Source organism: Xiphophorus couchianus, chromosome 22 (genome assembly GCF_001444195.1).
Source record: "Xiphophorus couchianus chromosome 22, X_couchianus-1.0, whole genome shotgun sequence".
In the NCBI taxonomy this organism is placed as follows: Eukaryota; Metazoa; Chordata; class Actinopteri; order Cyprinodontiformes; family Poeciliidae; genus Xiphophorus; species Xiphophorus couchianus.
In genome coordinates this window covers 14,252,042-14,273,377 of record NC_040249.1, presented here as the reverse complement: position 1 = coordinate 14,273,377, position 21,336 = coordinate 14,252,042, and the positions used below count along the sequence as shown (strand labels likewise).

At 35.3% G+C, this 21,336-nt stretch overlaps 1 protein-coding gene across 2 annotated transcripts in view; it reads left to right on the top strand.

The window, feature by feature from the left end:
- eys (eyes shut homolog) overlaps positions 1 to 21,336 on the top strand; it is a 180,253-nt gene that overhangs the window by 433 nt on the left and 158,484 nt on the right. For both annotated transcript variants that reach the window (XM_028007727.1, XM_028007726.1), the window contains exons 2-7: positions 6,203 to 7,094; positions 8,014 to 8,130; positions 14,837 to 14,895; positions 16,303 to 16,430; positions 17,941 to 18,055; positions 20,111 to 20,270. In XM_028007727.1, coding sequence (XP_027863528.1) covers positions 6,350 to 7,094; positions 8,014 to 8,130; positions 14,837 to 14,895; positions 16,303 to 16,430; positions 17,941 to 18,055; positions 20,111 to 20,270 — 1,324 coding nt within the window. In that variant the 5' untranslated portion in view covers positions 6,203 to 6,349. The remainder of the gene's footprint in view (positions 1 to 6,202; positions 7,095 to 8,013; positions 8,131 to 14,836; positions 14,896 to 16,302; positions 16,431 to 17,940; positions 18,056 to 20,110; positions 20,271 to 21,336) is intronic.

Below are 21,336 nucleotides of genomic sequence, written 5' to 3'. Positions count from 1 at the left end.
ATTGTCACACTTTAAGGCTTACCTGCTCAAGGAGGTAAAGACTCAGGAGGTGCATTATAGTCTAAACTTACCAATGGCCCATAACCCCTGTAGAGACTTGATGTGAATCAACAGGGAGTTTCTGAGTGAGGCGTCCTCCTCCACACCGCTTCAGGCAATCGATAGTCAGACACTTTGTCTCAAGCAGTGTGGGATGCTAATGGAGCTCAGCATTAGTGGATGTTTAGGATGTCAGAAAGAATTCATTCTGAAAACTTTTGTTCATGTTAGGTTTGTAGACCCATTTAACAGATTTGCACAAAATAACACCCCTAATCTATTTCTACTTTTTTTTTTTTAACAGCACATCAATTGTTGCAATAATGTTTACATATAATCAGACATAACATTAAAACTGTATTCCTAATATTTTTAAGGTACCAAAACAGCTTAGACCAGTTGAGATAGAAACTTGTAGCTGAAGCAAATCCAACATTCAGTTTAATTTGGAGACCAAGTCAACACTTCAAATTTCATACTGTGCTTCATTTTTGCTTTGTAGCACATTGCATAATCCTGCTGATGGAGGCTGCAGCCGTCAGAAAATAATTTTCTAATGAAATGGTGTGCATGGGCTAAGACAATGCTCAGAGTATTATAAGCAAGCAAAGTGGTTAAAAAAGTCAAAGAAAGATTCTTACAGAGAACTCTAGTCCATTGTTCAGGTTAAAAAGCTGCTCAGAACTGGATTGTTTGTAAATGTCACATCACTGTCCTGAAAGTTGGCAAAAGAGAAGCACAAGATAGACAATCAATCAATCAATCAAATCTATTTGTATAGCCCATTTCAGCAACAAGGCAGATCAAATTGCTTTACGTCATGAAAACATAAAAACATCAAAACACATCACACAGTCAACAATTGCGAAAACCAGTAACAGACTTGCATTTTGCCATTATTAAAAAAATCATCAATATGCATCAAATATGTTGTGCGATGTTCCACTTATTATGGTTCAAATACAACTCTAAAGAGGTGGGTATTTAGTCTTGATTTAAAAGAATGCTACAGTTTTATGGATGTTTGTTCCATATTTGAGGTGCATAGAAGTCGAATGCTGCTTCTACATGTTTTGCTCTATTTCTGGGGAGGCAGAGCAGACCAGAACCAGAAGACTTCTGAGGTCTGAAAGGTTGATAGAATAACAGCAGATCTTTAATATATTTTGGCACTAAACCGCTCAGTGATTCATAAACTAACAGAACTATTTTAAAGTCTATTCTCTGAGCTACAAGGAGCCAGTGTAAGGATTTTTGAAATGGTGTGATGATAATAATGACAACACTTTATTCTGTGTTGGCTTTTAGCTCTATGAAAGCCGATGTAAGTTATTATTTTATTCTTGATATTAGGTGTTACTAAATGCAGTCAGTGTGAGTGTGCACACCGCTGCTCAGACCTGTCTCGTCACTGTCATAGCGCACTCAATACAGAGCATTACAGTAAAGATTTTACTGGAATTATCCACGTTGAAGATGTTTAGGCAGATAAATAAAGAAAGTAACTTGAGTAGTAATGCAGGAAAACTTTTAATTCATGCATTGACCTATCCACTCTACATGTAATAATTCTCTGGTGTGCAGGTGCGATGCATAACCTTAATCTTGATATCCATGACCATGTTGTTTTTTCCCCTTAGTGGGCCTCCTTTGGCTTTGTATAGCAAATAGTAAATTGTACTATGCCAGTACAAGTGCTATAAACAAACAACAGCACACAGCTTTACCTTACTGTGGTTCTCCTTCAGAGCACTGCATAAATGGGAAACTCTCTACAACATACTACTGGGGCTAGTGACTGATAAAGGTACTGCCTCAAAGAAAAAAGAGAGCAGGCAACAGAGGTGAAGTTACGCTGCTGCTGTTGGCTCTGGGCTAATTTAACCCATGGTTAAACATTATTTGAGGTATTATGTACATGAAACATCCTGCATTCAGAGCACTTTGCAATATTCCTTGGGGTGATAGAGAACAAAGACCAAAACAAAGGGATTCTGGGAGAGCAGACATGTTAATCGTAGCTAGTTATGCACTTTGCTGAAATAGAAGCAGGTTTTGCTGTCAGCTTCGAGCGTTGCTCCATTTGAAGCAAGAAAATCAATGTCTGTCTCTGTTTTTGGAGGTTTCAAGGCGTGGAGGCTCATCAGTGTTATTACTAATTAGCGGGAATCCACAGAGCTACCCTGGGAGCACGAGTGATGAGTCCAGCAGTGCGCTGCGGCCAGCAGCATGCTGGTGTTTTGCTAATCAGTCCTTCAGTGGCTCTGCAATGACATCAGAGGCTCTGCGTCATCTCAGTGACATCCTGCTGCTAATAGCACACAGAAAATTAAACTGACTGCTGCAGCTTTGAAGCTTACCTGCAAGGAGTCAGAGTGAATATGCTTTGCATTATAAAGTGAGGATCCTTTTTGTGATCGTTCGTTGCACATCTTGGAAAAGGTTTTCATTAGTTAATATGCTCAGAAGCAGGTGGTCTGTCACATCTAACGATGACATTTGATCTTTTCTGCTTTACTGTTGTGCAGTATATTATCAATGACCAACTATCAGCTGTGAAGTGGGATGTAGAACAGAAGATAGGGCTCTGTGCCAACTACTTTAAAAAGTGTCTGTTATTTGGATTGAGACTTTCTTGAGTAAGATGAGATCCATAACATATTTATATTTATTTCTACATGAGATTTTTTTTTTCATGATGATGGCAAATGGTTCTCTAAGAACAATTATCAAAACTCAGTACTGGAAGTTCATTTGTGTTCTTTAGTTGGTTGCAATTATTTCAAAGACATATATTTTGCAGTTTTAGCAACTTCACTATAATACCTTTTTTTAAAAATGGCACAGCAATTGTGAATGATGTTTGAAATGGTTACAACAGAAAAGCTTCACATTTTGAAAAGCTTTTCACATTTTCAAAATGTGAAAAGCTTCACATTTTGAAAGTTTTAATTTGACATTATATTCTACTTTTTCCAACAGGCAGTGTTGGATAAAAGGTGCAAACCTCTGAGAACTCACCCTTAGTCCCATAGCAGGAAAACATAGCACAGTGCAGTATTTTCCACTGGAAACACCACCAGACTCCAGACGCTGCAGCTGTCAGATTGTAAGAAGTTCTGAATGAAGCTGACGATAATGAGAAATTACCATATGCAAGGAGGATTGCACTATTTATCTCAGCGATGTTTACCTCAACTTACACCTGTGTGTCCCAATTTTGCATAAGTGCCATTGTGCTGTAACTATCATCTGCATCTCACTCACTTGGCCCTATCTTCATCACTGTCTCTGTGCAGTGCACTAATTGCTTAATGAGCAAATCTTTTGCTTCTTCTAAAGAAAAATGAAAACACAATAGCTTGTACTTTTGCAATGTTTTTCAACAGGTGGTAAGTAAGCAAAATATTTTTTAGAAATGGGTCAGTTTTGGATTCATTTAATGCATTGTATTTGTACATGGCAGTGTAATAGTACCCGTAGCTCTGCAAAGGTTTATTTATTTCTTTATATTACTTTGTTATATTCATGTATTTAATACTTAGCTTTTGTTTCTCAGTGAGTAACTCTGTTCATACAATTGCCTTAACTAAAAAAGTATTCACATTTAAGAAGTCAAGCTAATCCCTTTTTGCTACAAAGAGACTTTAAGTTATGAAAAAATATGCTGAATAATGTTTTTGATCATTTTTTTCCCTTTGAAGTGGTATTATAGCTGTTGCATCTTATTTTATCTCATGTAACAGACAGCGACTGACACACAGCCCGCCAGTTTGATGTGATAATTTGTTGAATCCTCCTTGTGTCTCTCTTAGTTATCAGCCAACTGAGAATATACAACATTCTCTTGATCTGTTCCTCTCTGTGCACCCATGTGACTGGCATGGCAATTGGAAGGTTAAACTGCCATCTATGGATACAAGTAGTAGGGCACTTTCTGCAGAAATTTATTCACCCCATGTTGCATAAACCTTTTTCTGACCTCTGACCCCTATTACAAATAGTCTACGTTTGTTTGTAGCCCTCAGTTTAATCCTTAGTTTTTAACAGTCTTAAGGTACTTAAATATCCATGCTTCATGTATTCAAGTGCTTGTTATTTATTTAGATGGAAGGCAATTATAATGATGCTGGAGATTTACAGTATGAGATTTCAGTGAATGTGATTCAAATAGACGAATTCAGTAAACTCTAAGATAGAATAATGTCCTTCAGGGTCTAAATTGAATTCTGGATCTAAATTGCATTCATTATGCAAAAATAATTGTGGTTTTAACAGCACTCAAAGTATTTCACTTCAAAATAAAGGCAGGTAAAACTAATTCACAGCTGAGTGTAAGAAACTATTCGGGGTGTGCATGCATGGGTTCTTTCTGGGTACTCTTTCTTCCTCACACAGTCCAAAAACATGGCTGTTGGGTTAATGTGTCTCTCTATAACTAGACAAAAGGAGGAAAATTCAAATATTGGCAGCAATATTTCAGATTTTGAGATGGTAGCACTTTTCTGTCTCTAAGTAGAGCAAATAAAGCCAATAATCATCCGATTTCAATGTTTCTCTGTATATTTTTTTCTGTATAATAAGAATTGCTTTTGTGAATATCCATTTTTTGAATGCAATTCTTATCACTGTTTGGGCCATTTATTGACCACTCAGGAAACCAAAAAACCTAGGGGACTTAGTTTGGTAGATGCTATTTGTTTAAGTCAGATAACCACATTTGCCTGTAGTAGTTTTCTGCCATCTACTTATAGACAATAAAAAATTACTTTAAACACTGACCGTGAAAGTCAATGGAAACTCTCCCCAAGGTGGGTGCGAATAGATGGATGGTTGCTGTGAAACATATTGTCAGTACATTAGTATGAAAGAAAGAAACAGAAACAAAATGAAGCGGTGGAGGAAAACAAATGGCCTGCAACCTTAAGAATGTTATGCTCTTTTCTTTTGTAATTGTGTTAATGACAGTTTATTTTGCTTTATTTTGTTTTTTTCAGAGATAGTTCTGATTCATTAACATCAAAAAGAGAAGTTTAGAAAATGGACTGTGAAAAGCTTTCAGCTGATGTTGGTGATATTCAGTGGTAGCATGTGTTTCTTTTTGTGGGTGGTAATGATGTGCAGAACTCCTCAACATGTCCCTTTGGGGTTTGGCAATCCACACAGTAGGATTTTGGAGCTTTTTCATTGAAACCAGAAGCCTGCAGATAGTGGCAAAAACAAGGCTAAAACAAGGGTTGTAACACTGAACAAAATGAGTAAAGTTACTATTCCTTAAAAAGGAAACGTTAAAGTACAGTGTTAATCTGAGGAAATAAAGCTCTAAATTTTTATCTTCGCCAATGAGACATTTCATATTAAATAAAATATCTTGAAAGCAGTCTTAAATAAGTTAAATTAAAATTTAGACAACTTTATTGCAGTTTGATCTTGAGTCACTTCTTATAATAAATATCCCTCTAACAGTAAACCAATGACACATCGTTAGGACATATTAAAATAGATAATTAGATTTTTTTTTCTTCCTCTTAGAAATCAGGTGCAGCATTCTGATTTGCTCATTGAAACACAATAGTTAATCTCATCTCATATAAATGACGTTCTCTAAATCCCCTCTGAGCTCTAATGACAATACATGCAATTTCATTCAGTTTATCACTCCTCCCGTCTATCGATATTGGTGTTCCATATTCAGGGTGTCATTACTTATCACCATGCAGTTATTCATATCTCCCTTTGTGACCTGATCAAGGGGCAGAGTTTTTCTTGCAGTGAGCCTTCCTTGCGTTGTTTTTTTTATCTGGAGCGCACGTATGAAAAGGGCCTGAGGGAGAAAGACAATGCTGTCTGTTTTAACTCATCTCACTGCCCAACACTGAGGTATCAGACACCGGCAGAGGAGAAAGAATATTTTATCTGACACTGTCACTCGCTGTAGAAACCTCATGGAGGCTGAGACTGCTGTGACACACTTGGTGGTCAGCAGCACTGCATAAGATTATGACAACTCCAGCAAGACAGACTGACAGCGCAAGTCTGGTGTTACAGTAGAGCTAAATCTTCAAATTACATTCACTGTCAGTTGTTCTGCAATGTCTGAAAGATGAACATTTTCAAGAAAGCCATTCGTTTTGCAAAAATTCATATTCTTTGTTTTCCACAGGTTGCTTCCGATCCTGTGAATTTGAAGCATGTGCAACAAAGAACCATTTGACACACAACGCAGTCCATTTACATCATTCATTAACCTGATGAAGTTGCTGCTAATGTTTCAAGACTGATTAGGTGTTAATTGCTACGGAGGGGAAAGATGTGGGCGTCGCTGTTCCACTTGATTGCCGTTTTTGTGGCCATCCACATCACCAAGTGCCAAACAGTTTGCAACAAACAAGCGCCTCTTGAGTGGTACCTTAAGAAACACACAATCCAGCTGAATTGGACTTTAATCGGAAACATTTGTGAGAATGACTTGGAGTGCTGGGGCTCTCAGGGAAAGCGCCAAGTGAGCAAGCAGCCTTTTAGCTTCCCACAGATATGCCCACTTCAGCTACAACATGGAGACAAACTGCTCATGTCTGCTGATGAAACTCTCAAGACATATGGCATCAGGATCTTCAACGTGTCAAGAGAGGACTTTGAAAGCTGCACTACAAATGCAGAGTTGAAGAATCAGTCTGTGTTCCCTCACAATACAAATGAAAGTGAGCATGTTGAGGCCAAGTGGATTACCCCAGGTCATCATTACTTTATCGCACTTCACGAAGGGGATTCACAGTTATGCAAGCTTGGTTTAAGGCTTAATGTTTCTGTTAAAACTCAGCTCTGCCGGGCCTCTCCTCTTCTGAGACTCTGTTCAGGGAATGGAGTTTGCCGAACAGATTTCTATGAAGGCGCGTACCACTGCCGATGCAACCACCGCTACTTTGGGAGGTTCTGTGAAAGGTTCGACGTATGTTTGGATAACCCCTGTCAAAACAAAGGAATCTGCTTGAGCAACGGGTCCACAGATCCAAACAACAGAACCTACAAATGCTTATGCCCACCACACTTTACAGGTAAGGATAAACATCTCATTTAGGTCAAGAATCCACAGAATTCCAAATATTAGAGCAATAATGTAGCTTGAACTCTCAAATTTTGAGACTTCAAGCTTTATCTAGTTCAGGCATAAGTGGTTACTTAAATGGCAGTCACATTCACTGCTCCTTCACTAAATAAATAAAAAAAAATTATCAAATATCAATTTGCAAAAAAACAAAGTCTATGTGCAAAAACACTTTATTTGAAGCATAAGAGTGATATGACACTGTCATAAACATGACACAACACACGTTATGAACATGAAGTGGTCTTCATGAATGTTTACAACTCTTATCATGAAGTGTCATTCTGTAAATAATGACACTATTTATGCAAAGTTGCACTAAAAGTTTCATTAAAAGTCAATGAAAAGTGTAAACTTAGAATGTCATGTTTGACAGTGCCATGTCAGCCTTATGCACATCCCATCAAATAAAGTGTTACGAAAACTTCCAAAACTATCTGAGAGCTTTTTAATATTGCCCTTCCACTTTAAGATTATATACTGCTTTGTGTTATTTTAATCATATAAATTTCCAGATAATCTTCATCAAAGCTGTGGTTGAAAAAAACTACTCAAGAGGTATGAATACTTTTACAAGTTATTTATTATTTATTTATTTTCAACATGATAAAAGTATAAAATCACACACATGAGCAAAGAATTCGAAAGACATATTTTTGTACTACAATAATCTTGACCTGTGTAATATGTAATCTATTGTAAGATTATATGTAATATTAATAAAATTATCACCTAAACTTTTATAAATAACTTTCAGAACATCTATAATAAAAAAAAAAAAAAAGACATATCTCTCTTGCTTATAAACAAGCCTTAATTGCTCAATGTTTCTCTTTAAATGAAAGCTGGTGTGTTGTTTTCTTTTATAGGTGTAAACTGCTCTGAAATCATTGGGGAAGCAAACTGTCAGACAATTTGTGAAGATGGGACATGCATCCAACTGTCACCAGCTTCCTTCAAATGCATTTGTGCGTTTGGATTTCCAGGTAATAGGCTTTATTTTCTACTTAAATTTGGTATTCTACAGATGCACTGACACTCCAAGGAAATATGCTTCAACATGATACAGAAACTTAATTTATGACCTCTTAAAGTCACTTTTTCACAGACAAACATTTCACTTTTAACAAAAATGAAAAAGAAAAAGAAAAATGTAGTGGTTAATAACTACCAAGGTCAAAAAAACTACGAAGACACTAATGTTTCTTCATGGGCTGTGAGCTTGTTATAACTGGCGTTACAAAATATGAAGCAGCCTTGTCAAATCAAGCAACTCATGTTGCAACCCGTAATATTCTACTGTTGAGTCCTAAGACTGAGCATGTCTCAGTTAATAAAACAAAAGTTTACGACTTCCAGTTTAAATGTAATTTACAATGTATTGCTTCTGCTGAACTTGAGCTATCAGTTTAATTATCACTGAGTGAAAATCCAAAAGAGGTTTTGTTTTTGTCTCATTAACACAACCCTCAAAGATTGACAATTAAAGCTTACTTTGAATTACTTCTCTTTCTGGAGTTATTCTTAAAGGGCAGTGCAAAAATTGGTGACAAATTTAGTTTATTTTGCTTTACTGAGGTAATGTAAGCGCTAATTTATGCTAATTCTCCTTCCCTATAAAACATTTATAAAGGCCAAACTGCTATGATGTTGTCATTTTAAGAAACTACTGGATGCTCTTATATGAAAATTTGATGGCAGTAATGTTCTTCTGGCCTCATAAATTTAAGATTATTACTCCTTTAATAATAATGTAGTTTAATCTATCATAGCAAAGCACAGTTGGGTTAATGAATATCACAAATACTTGAGCTACAAGACATGGATACTCCTCAGACTGCCCAGAATATCAAAAACATGAGATAAAAGTAAATGCGATGGACCTTCTGGAGTAAGCCCGTCCAGGTGGCTCCTTACATTGATTCATTGTTTCCTTTGCTGCACACTTTGCCTTGGCAGCACTTTTGAGGTGTCATAGTTTTGCCTTTTGAGTCCAGCCCATGCTTTCAGCTTATTATTGTGGTATGAAGGTTGCTTGAAGTACTTGCTGGCATTCTCTTATACAAGAGCTGATTATGGCTGTACTGCAGAGTAAGAGTGTTAACTTTTTTATCATGTTTTTTTTTATTTTTCTTTTCTTAAGCAATTGTTATAAGCCAATTGCTTCTCTGTCTATCACAGTTGGACTTTGAGGGTAGGTGGAGCATAGGTGAAGGACGAACATTTGGCTCTGTAACTGAATGGCTTTGTCTAAATGATCAAAAACAAGTTAAAAGAGAACTAATCTTAAATGTAGTTTCCGAGTGCCACATAGAAAATGTAGGTTACATGAATAATGTGTTTGAAGCTGAATTTTAGAACAACTCTGATTTATGAGAGAAGATCATTAGTTAATTTCACATCTCCGAAAAGGAATGTCATCATTTTGCTTTGATCTTCTACATTCTGCATGCTGGATGCTTGCCAAGCTGAATCCTTGATAGTTTTTTAAAAGGATAAAGGAGTAGTTTTATGTTATAAAAAGTTTTATTTGGATACTTACAGTATCATACCATAAGAATGAGTAAGCAAATATGAGATTTGAAATAGCAAGATACGTTTATTTGTTGAGCACAATTTATGTACAGGCATTTTGAATTCTTTACACGGAAATAGAGAATTAAAAGCAAAAAACCAAGAAAAAAAGAAGCAGCTAGATACAAAAAATCTAGACACCTGTCCACTGTCCAGGTCCAGAACATCCACCAGTAAAATTTTGTGTAAGCTCTAGCTGCCTTAAAGATTCTTCTAAGAAGCCAATAAGACATCTTTACATAAATCTGAGCTTGTGATAATAACAATGTGAACCAGACTTTCTGTGCTACCTTTTTCATCCTTTCCAGCTGATTTCTAATTCTTAAAATATTTGCTGTTGTGAAGCTTTATATGTTGCTTATACGTTGACATGTTCAAGTCAATTATATTATAAAAGTATCTGTCAATAAATACATTAATCAAGGCTTTTATTATTTTTTTTTTTACATATCTCATGGATGCTATAAGAAATTAATTTCCTACCTCAATATTTTTCCCTATTGATTAGCCAAATCATGTAGGATTTATTTTGTTAAGGGTGTTTGTCTCTGTTAAATGTTGCTGAGTGTGCAACATTTTACACTGCTACAATCCCCTACCCCCTTTGCAATTGGAGACATACAGTACATGGTAATAATTCCTTTATTTTGTCACAATGATATATAATAATTGAAGATACTAAAAGAGTCAATTTGAGAAAGTTGGGACATCTGAAACTCAGTGCAATCAATATGCAGCAGGACAGACAAGTTTTAAAAACTATATAGAGTGTAAATTACTTTTTGTAATTCTAGTGGTAAAGTTAATTAAATAATTTATTCAATTCTCAAAATTAAATGTATTTATGTAAGCTTCTTTTCACTTGACGACTGTTATCAAATGTGCTTTAATTGATGGTGTTGTCTTTAGTAAACAGTGTCCACTGGATGTGTTTGCATCGTCATAGTGTCCCGCCGTCCCGTCAGCTTCTTGGGAGTTCTGCAAAACTCGTGCTTCCTCCACCTCCCTGATGCTCTTGGCTCATTAATCAACTGAAATTTAGGGGCTGCTCCATTGCTGGCTGCCCTCATAGGCCAAAGTCTATGTGCACAGAATAATGAGTTGAACTCATGGGATGTTTCAAATAAGATTTTCTTTTGATTTGTCTTTCCTTAGCACTACCTCCAGAGTATTTGTTCCAAGGTATTACCACATTTATAGGGCCATAATCATTAAGCGGTAATTATCTTGTTGAGAGTAACATTACATTGAGACCCTTTCAATTTGCACAATGTATGCAGTTATTACCCTTATTAAATTTTTCAATTATAGCGTGACTGTATATGTATGTGAAGGAGACAGTTTACAAAAGCTCAATAATATTTGTAAAGAAAGAGTAGGTCAAATGCATATGCATGGCATGAATACTCTGGAAAAAAAAATTATTAGACAACTCATTAGATAATAGCTATGTTATTATGTTTCTCACGTAAAAGTGACGAGTAGAAATATTTGATGTTATTAGAACCAGTTCTGAAAACTTGTAAAAAGGAGGTGATGCAAAAGCAAAGCCTGAAGTTGTGTACATTAAGATTGATGCCCACAGAGGAGGCTGCGAGGAGCCTCTGGGACATGAGCACTTGTATCAGCAGGGGGATTAAAGCAAATCTGCAAAGAAAGAGTCACTGGGAAGATAAATGTGCAGGCACCATGTGAAGAGCACAAAAAATGAAAACCCTCACGTGGGAATAACATAAAATTTTATTCACCTTGAACCTGCAGTGAATTTAGTCTAATTTTATCTTTTGCACACAACATCACCGTCAATTTCCTTGCATCTGGTTAAGTTGCTGTGTTTGAAAATGGTATGACTTTGGAGTTAAGTAAAATATGGAGTACAGCATAAGATGAGCTGCAGCATTGACTAGCTGGAATACATTTAAAAGCCTTAAGAGCACTAATTGTAATAATAATTATAAACAGAATTACAAATTCAATAATGATGAAAGTTAATCCAAAAGTAATGAAACAAATGTTCTACATTTGATCAAATCTTTAATTTTATTAGATTTTCCCTTCCGTGTTGCTTTTGCCATCTTGATTTACTTGAGCCCAATGCACATTAGTCTTTACTTGGATTCCTGGTCTGAAACTCGAGTCTTGATGACAGTTCTTACCTCATGTAATGAAGAGTGAGAGGAAGCTGGTATATGAGCTATAGGCTGTAGCTGCTGGTCCATGAATGTCTCAACAATTGAATCCTCCATTAAATAATTTTGGATTATTTTAGAATAAAATAAACACAACTTGCGACCAACAATCTCTCACCATTAAGCTAACTGTCATTGCAAGGTTACTTCCGGTAATATTAAAATCAGATTTCTTCTCTTTCGTTTGTTCAGAAGTTTGATAGTCATTCATTTACTTCCTACACTTGCATGTTCATTGTGTTGTAAACTTTGCCATACATTTAAAAAATTTGACAACAGGTACATCTAAAAATATGTGTATATTATAAAAAAGTTTAATATTTTTAATTTTTAATTTCAGAAAGTTATCCTCATATACAGATGTTTTTAAGGTGTTTTGGCATTAGTAATCTTTATTAATTAATATCTGAACAGGAAGAAGGCCAGAGACAGGAAATGGCACAGGCTTTGAATCTAACCGAGGATATTTGTATCGAGGACCATCTCCTCACCATATGGATCACCAGATCTACCACTGAGCCACTTGGTATCCATATTAAATACATTTAATTCACGTAGAGTGACCTATCAAGCCTTTGTCTTGTGATTTTGATGATTATGACCTTTAAAAGGTCTCAAAGTCCAAGTCAGTAGGTTATATATACATTGGGAACAACTGCTGACAAAAAAGGATGTCCAGAGGAGGATCAGTGAGACCCTCCACAAGAATGGTGAGCTGCAAAAGGTCAATGGTAAAAAAGCAGAGGATTGAAAAGATGTTAAGAGGATTGTTAAACAAAATTTATTGAAGAATTTTTACAAGGAGTGGACTGAGGCTGGAGTTGGCACATCAAAAGCCACTATGCACAGACGAAGCCTACACACGGGCGAGAAAATGTCGCATTAGTTATTTCAATCTGTTGGTTGCTCAGTGAAATACAAAGAAAGTTTGTATTTCATCAAGGACTCAGAGTCTGCAAGAAGAGTGGCCCAGCATCCGTATTGTCCTTGTAGTACACGAGTCTGACTTTCTGAAATGAATGACAACAAATATTGAACTTTTTGGGATATTCTAATTTTTAGAGCAGTACCTAGTATATTCAGAATTGAGAACAAAAGGTTTAAATTTGGATTTGAATTTTTTTCAACATTAATATGAATATTCAATAAATATTAATTAGAGTGTGGGGGAAAAGAACATTCCACACCTTATCTAGTGCAATCCATAGCGAAGAAGTAAAACCTTTGAAGACATGTGCTATTTAGATACCTGCTAAGTAACTTCCTTGACAAAGACAAAAAGTGCTTTGTTTTTTGAGATTTGATTCTTTGTTTTCATTGAGAACTATTTTTTTTTTATGAGGTTTTAATCTCCTTCTATTATTTTTCCTAGGACATAAGTGCCCTAGGAAAGGAGTAAATATTACATTTGGTCAACTTTCTAAATATTGACAGCTGCCTTAAACAGTTTTTTGCTTGCTTAATATAACATAATTGTTTATAACAATTAATAGACTTAAAGATAATTATTTAATGTTCATGTGGTGATTAAGACCTGAAGACAAATGCTAAAGGTTTAAAATCTGATGCTATTTAAATTTAAATAGAAGACTTGAGACTTAAGACTTGACTTAGGATGCAGGACTTGAGACTTGACTTGGCCTAGACCCTCAAAGACTTGTGAGAAAGAACATAGGGAAAACATTCAATTTCAAACTGAACGTCCCCAACTAGAATCAAATCCAAGACATTTAGATGTACAGCAACAGTGCCTACAACAGCTCCCCAAAAGCAGCCCAGAATGAGAGATTGAGACAAAATTCAATGCAAACATATTTCTGAAACATTACTGGGATTGTTGAGATGTTATTCATACAAAACTTAAAATCCTGATTGACACAAGTTTTTGGCTTCACAGCTCTGCAGTGAGTCTAATATGACCCACTGAATGAAGAAGCATTCATAAAGAGCAGTGTTTAAGATATACAAGAACTTGTTGAAACTCTGTTGAGAACTCATTAGTAGAACATTTATTTATTTATTCATTTATTTATAAGTACACTAAGGGAAAACATTTAAAATAATATAAGCTGATGACAGTGCTAAACATATTAAAGTTACATAAAATCCCACTGGGAAAAAAAACTAAAAGCATCTAACAGCTAAATTTATTAAATAAATTTGCACTTAAATTTTTAAAGACAGTATTTAAGCCAATTTTATTTTTATTCTGAGATCTGAAGCAGTTACACTAATTAGCCTAGTTTAAAACAAATTTAGGATATTAATTACACCAAAAATATGTTGTGTCACTTGACATTTTTAACTACTTCAGATGTATTCTGAACAGTATCAGATTTTTCTTTGTTAAACCACTAATTAAAAGACTTTCCAATACACTCAATCTAACATGTTGTCATTACAGGCCTGTTCACAAAGACTGAAAATTAGATACTGTTATAAAACTTTGAATTAGTTATGCAACTACTCCTCGAGGTTACAGAGTTAAAATATAAAGCACACTACTACATAAAAATTGATAATTTATCCTACTACAGCAACTATGATGCCATCTTTACACAAGTTAAACAAGCTAGACATTCTTTTCCATGTGTCACTTCATTTTGAGGTGAAGCACGCAACTCAAAACAAAGATTTTGTGGCAGCCTAGACAAAATTAGACTCTGAATCTTATTATAATGCTGTGACAGGACCTTAAACATGCCATTTACATGTTCAGTCCTTTGGACTAAAACAATTCTGTAAAGAATAATGAGTCAGATTCTGCTATATCAATGTCAAAAACCCATTGCAAGTTATTGCAAATGTTTGATGGTAGTTCTTGGTGGTAGTTGATGGTAATTCTTTTGTAAGATTTTTTCACATTGTTGTTTCTTTACATTAATAGCCTGAATGAACTTGCACTAATCTTTTGTTGCTGACTTTGCAGGCCCTCCCTGTGAGAAGAGGAAAGCCCAGTGTGATCCGAATCCATGCAGAAATTACAGTGTATGTCAGAGACCCATAAAGAATTGGTTTGTCATTTTCGAGAGTCTGGAGTTGTTTTCAACTGCTTGCCGTATTCATGTCTTCATATGCTCAGCTGCGTTGAAAACTGTATTTCCTCTATTTGCTTTATCTCAGTGGGGTATAAACAAAAATGACAAATGAAAATTAATAGTCTCCCAAAACAGATCAAATGGTTTCCTTCTGAAGTCTCCCACAGCAATTAATATTTCTAGCAGAGGATGAGCAAAGGGGAGGAGTGTCTGCTTTCTCTTGCATTTTGATTAAATGACCCTGCACATATTTAAGTGCCAGTCTGAAATGGCTCTCATCAAAGGCTTTTTGTAATTGGATGCCTTATGCAATTTTCACCTTTCACTGGAAATGTTATTGTGGCAATGCATTTTGCAAGGGCGGTAATGTTTCAAATGCTCTTGAAGATTCTCTGGGGGAAACACAGTTGCAGTCTAATTGTCTCTGTGTGTAACCTTTGTTTTCTTTTACACTCTGTGAAATGCACTACTAGCTTTTACAACTCTTTTTACAACAACTGAGTAGGACAGAATGACATTTACAAGACTGTGGTTGTTGTTATTCCTGATGTTTAACATCGATAATTTTTATAAAATGTCAGTTTATCACTTTAAAAAATTATTTTTTAAGACTTATGGCTTAAATAATTTTTTAAAATGTTTTAGACCTTCAATAAAGTACTCAACATCATTTCATAATTCATAAGTAATTTATTTACTACTTTTTGTGTAATGTTGTTGTTGGAGTTTTAAAATAAATGTTTTTATAAGACAAACAAATTGACTGTGGTTAATAGAAGTATTCCCATAACGCATTTATCTTTGTTCTTCAAACCAGGCCATTTTGATAAATATTATCTGCCCTCCCTCCTTTGTACAGAAACTCTCTGAACCAGAAAAATAAGACCCTGAATTAGATATAATGCTACTTTTACAGATATCATTCATAAATCTGTGAACAATTCCACTTTGCAGTTTTTCACAGTGTGGTAATTCCCATCAATAATGTAATATATGTCAGCAATGAACGATTTAACTAAGTGCTTTGTAGTTATTTGCTTATTTATGACAAACAAGCTCCTGCAATTTAAATGTGAATGAAGATGTATTTAAGACGAGACTCCCCTGGGGCTATGGCTTGAAATTAAAGTGAATTCAAATACATATCTTTTAATCTTCTGCATTTTGTTTTCAATCTTCATATTGCACACTGTGTTAATATTTTTAAAGGATAGACATTAGAGGTTGATTAAGACACCATCTAAAACTCTACCGTTTTTTTATTAATAAAAGTCTAGAATGTAGTGATGTAGATGTACCTATCTACTTTTAATACTGAGCTTACATGTGACCTTGTTTTGTTGTATGCTATATGCAGGGCTCCGAATGTGCTTGTGCAGATGGTACTTTGGTCCCAGAATGCAGAAGGCAGCAGAGCATGTGCAGCCCATCGCCATGCCTGAACAATGGTACCTTTGTGTCTAGGGGAAAGGATTACTTCTGCAGGTAAAACACAGAGTGGTATCTAATGGGGTCACCCTCACAGGCTCTGTTCATACATGGCATTAACATGCATTCTGAGTGATCAAAACACTTGTGGACATTTAACTTCAAGCATGAATGCTCACAAGATCCACAATGAGCACACAGTGCTCTTATATGGTTCAGACCACTGGAGTAGGGTGTTATATATATACAGTAGATTCATGTAGTATTTAATATTTATGCAAATATTCACTAGGGTAAGCTGATAGTGCAGCTTACTCAATAACCATCACAAGTAGAAGCACTACTACTGTAACTAATCATTACTTTGCCTGTAATTAGCCTAAACATACATTTTCTAGTTTTCTACCACCTGACTGTTAAAACCAAAGAGCTAATAACAAAATGTTACTACAGCACTGTCTTCCATTGCCACATTTAAAGAGATCCATAAACCATTTAGAAGTATTTCATTTTATTGATAACACTTACAGTAAACAATATGGACTTTGTTTTGGCTCTGTTATTGTAATAAAGTTATAGGAATTTTACTATAGTTTCTGTGATAAACAAGAACTCTGGTGAAGGACCTGAAATAAATTCAAGCTTTAATGCATTTAAAAATTGTAAGCTGAAAATCTGCTTAAAATTGTATGTGCAAACTTTTTAAAGATTCAGGTACTCTGAAAATATAAATGAATCACATTGAGGGCTTGTAGACTTTGCAATAAAATATTCTATAGGGTAATTGTAACTTTGCATGGAGTTATTTACTAAAACAAACTTTAGTTTAACTACACTAACTTTTTCATTTACTTCAAACATGCCAAGCTATTCAGCCTGACATTGACACATTTGTTCTATTTCATCTGTTGAAGTTTAAATTTAAAAACCATTTTCACTCATGCTTTCAGAGACTTTAAGCGTTTGCTAGATTATTCCTTCTTTAATTCCCTTCAACCTATTTCTACTGTGGACTAAAGCTGCAGTTTCTTTTTCCATCTGTCTTTTTCATACAAAATGAGACACCTTCAGAAAACTCAAAATGAAATAGCTTTTGGAAGTCACATTGACAAAGTTTGTCAAGCATTCCACTTGTGCAGCTTGTGCAGACAGTGAACACGTGTTGTTATACTGCATCTCTGGAATAACATTTCATTATAACTGCTTTCACTCATGAGATAAACAAGAATAAAAATACAGTATGAATTCGTTCGTCATATTGGTACATTTGTCACATTAGACTGCACAGTCAGTAAGAACAGAAGATCTATGTGGGTAAAATCTGGTATGTATAATGAACTTTCATTTGTTCTTGTATAATACCTCCACCCACTTGACAGCCCAGGTCGATCAAATTGGAAGAAAATTGTGTACGCACTGTTCCAATCAGCCCCAACTTACGATAACTGCCTGTGGAATACAAAATTTTAACCGCATGTGTCTCACTAAAGCAGCAGTAACATGTGGCTTGTTAGTGCTTTGGTTCTGGGTGAATTGACTTTTGACAAAACTGACCCCCTCTCAACAGATGTCTGAGTGGTTTTTCTGGGAAGAACTGTGAAGGAGTAATTGACTACTGCAGACTGCTCAATATCAACTGCCTAAATGAGGGATTGTGTTTGAGCATAATTGCTGGATATCAGGTGGGTAATTCAATGTCTCCATCCTAATGAAATATTATAAAGCCCATGAAATGTGACTCAGGCTTCATCTTAATAAGGATTTGGATACAGGGTTAATTTTTTTTTTAGGTATAGCACTGTTCACTGTAGAGATGTTTTGATATTGAGACAAGAAAATGATAAAAAGAAACATATAAGAAAGTAGTGTATTTTTATTGCTTTTACTTTCTTCAGTGTAAGAATCAGACAAAAATAGAAACATCAGTGTGAATTGATTTTAATCACAATTAGTTTTTAATTTGTCCGAAATAGCACATTTACATTAACAGGGGTAGAGTTTATTTAATTTTTAAAAGCCTTTCCATTTTTCTGTCTATTGCTCTTTTCATAGAAAAGTCTATTTATTAGTAATTAAAGAGGCAAGTAGACTATTAGAGCATCACTGATAGAAAGTCCACAGACAGCAGTAATCTAATTCCAACCCATTAATCACTCTGAGTATATGGAAACCTTTTTCATACAGTCAGATTACAATCTAATTTTCCTCTTTATTGCTCTGGCTTCTCAAATGTCTGGACTTTTTTCCCCCCACAACACCTGAGACCTGAGCCCTTAATGCCCTGTAGTTCCTAATTAGTCTCCCATCAGTCTGTTTTCATTAAATCACATAGTACTTTGGCTCTAAGGTGTATTCTTAGATGCTTTGTATTTCTGCTGTTTAGATGGGCCCAAGACATAATCAGAAGTTACTTACTGCAAATTGGCTTTTCTTTTGGTTAACTTTAATTTTTATTTAGATTTTTGCTCTGATAATTTTTACTTTGAGTTTCCACAACTGTTGCCATGATGTCATGGCTAGTTTAGCTTCAGTGGTATGTGAAACAAACCTTCACAGTTTCAACACAATGTCTTAAAGGTACTATGCCTTTTGAATTTTTCATGTTTTTGTGTGTTACTTGTACTTGTTTTAAGCCCTCTTAGTCAATAATTTATGAAACAACTATTTATTGCTATTTCATTGTTTTACCTCTATTGCAATATGCTTTTAGGCCCATATTTTTAATTTTGGTCTTGTCTTACCAGCTCCTCTTCTACACTTTTCTGTGTCCCCTTCATGAGGTTAGGCAGGTAAAAAATGTTGTCTTTTTTCTTCAACATTGGCTTTCTTCCTATCATTCTTCCATAAATACTGGAATTCTGAAGTTCATAGCTTATAGTTGGCCTGACATACTCTTCAACATGAGCAGGGAATCTCTGCAGTTTCTATTTTCTCTTGAGCCACTTGGCTGCGTCTCTGATTTATTTATTGTTTTGTAAACCTTTAGAATGCTATCTATCCTTTCCTTCTACGTCCCAGTTCTGTGCCGTTTTGTGTCAGCGCATCACAGAAAATTCTGATAAAATACTCTGAAGTTTTGATCGACAGAATTAGAAAATGTTATAAGGGTTTGAAAACGTTTTCAAGACATTGCATTTAGAGAAATTTTGTTCTTGTACTGCTCAGATGTGGAATAAACATGACATTCTTATTACCGTAAGTTAAATTAATGTATTTATGGAGAAAACAGGGAACATGGTACTTAGCTAATCAAAAGGTTTGAAAACACTTCTTCCCGGTTGTCATTATCTATCCGTAATTTTTGTAATGTGGTGATCAAAGTCTGTAGGAATCACACTTTAACTTGTCATGAAAACATAAAGTCGTGCTTCTTCAGTGCGAGATACTTCTAAAAAGCTTGAGGAGACAAGCAGATTATACATTTATGTGCGTGGGCAGGTATACAGCTGCATATATAATGTTGGGCTTTCTGTAATTTCAGTGAATTGTGGCTTTTATTTGTGAGACATTTTTATTCATTTATGCTAGAGGTAAAAAAAAAAAAAGCTAAGACATTTTAAAATGAGAGTCACCATTTTAAACCCCAGAATCCTTTAGTAATTTTTACATCTACTCTGCTGAAATGCAGACAAATATGACTTTAATACATGCAAAACAGTTCAGTATGTGTTTTCTATAGATGACTGTATATCGTACCATGCCACTAAGTATATAGATAACATACAGTATTTCTGCAGTGTGTTTGTACCCTGGGGTGGATTGGAGAGTTTTGCCAGCATGTAGGCGATGCCTGCTTGATTCAACCAGACAGCTGTTTAAATGGAGCCACATGCATTTCCACAAGTCAGCCAACATCTCCTCCTGAGTACTACTGCAAATGCCCTCCTGCTTTCACAGGTGAGATACCTTAGCCTTATCTCTTTTTGTATCATGTTTTTTTCTCTGCATCTCAATGTTGGGGAAATGTGATCTAACAGTATGTATAAAAACTGTTGTAGAAATGATATGGTGCAAGGTATTTTTGAATTCTAAGAGTCTACATAACAGGTCATAATACAAATAATTGATTCAGGTCCAGTTTCACCATCATTGAAATGGCCTTAACAAAACAACAAATGACATCCTCCACTTCACCGCTGTTTATTTAACAAAAATGGTTCCTATATATGGGATGTGCTGTGGTGGCGCAGGGGTTAAGCACAACCCACATAAGGAGGCCTTAGTCTTCGTTGCGGCTGTCGCAGGTTCGATTCCCGGCCTGGCGACCTTTGCTGCATGTCTTCCCCCTTCTCTCATTACCCACTTTCCTGTCAAGTAACTATCAAATAAAGGCCGCTAGAGCCAATAAAACCTTTTAAAAAAAAATGGTTCCTATATATAAAAAACTCTTCATAATGCTTTTTCAGAATTACTTCAATTAATTCAGTTTACTTATAAAGCTCCAATTCAGAACAATTGTCATCTCAAGCCACTTTACCAAAAAGCAAAGAAAACGTAAAGAGAAAAAAATAATCAAACACATTTTAAGCCAATCATTAGCAATTATCTGTTTTGTTTAAAGTCTTTTCGGATATTGAACACATTGCGCAAAATGTGCATTTATGTCATGTCTTGACTGCATGTAAAACCTTACAACTGAACAGAAGTGAAAATAATTAACACAGATGCTTATTGGCACAGTCTAAAGCACCCAAAGCCAAGTAATAACTGGAAGCTAAGATTCAACACAAAAGGAAGAAAGGAAGAATATTTAGATGTAGAATAAAAGAATAAAAGATTCTACATGAAACTTTCATACAAAAAGCCATTATGGCAATTATACCATTTTGCCTGATGTTACTACGCAAGAGCCAACTACATATAAAATGCATTAAGAGACAATGAGACTCTTGTCCTTTACTGCATACAGTATTCCATTTCATGTTATGCTCCTCCATTGTGACATAGTGATTCACGGATGGCC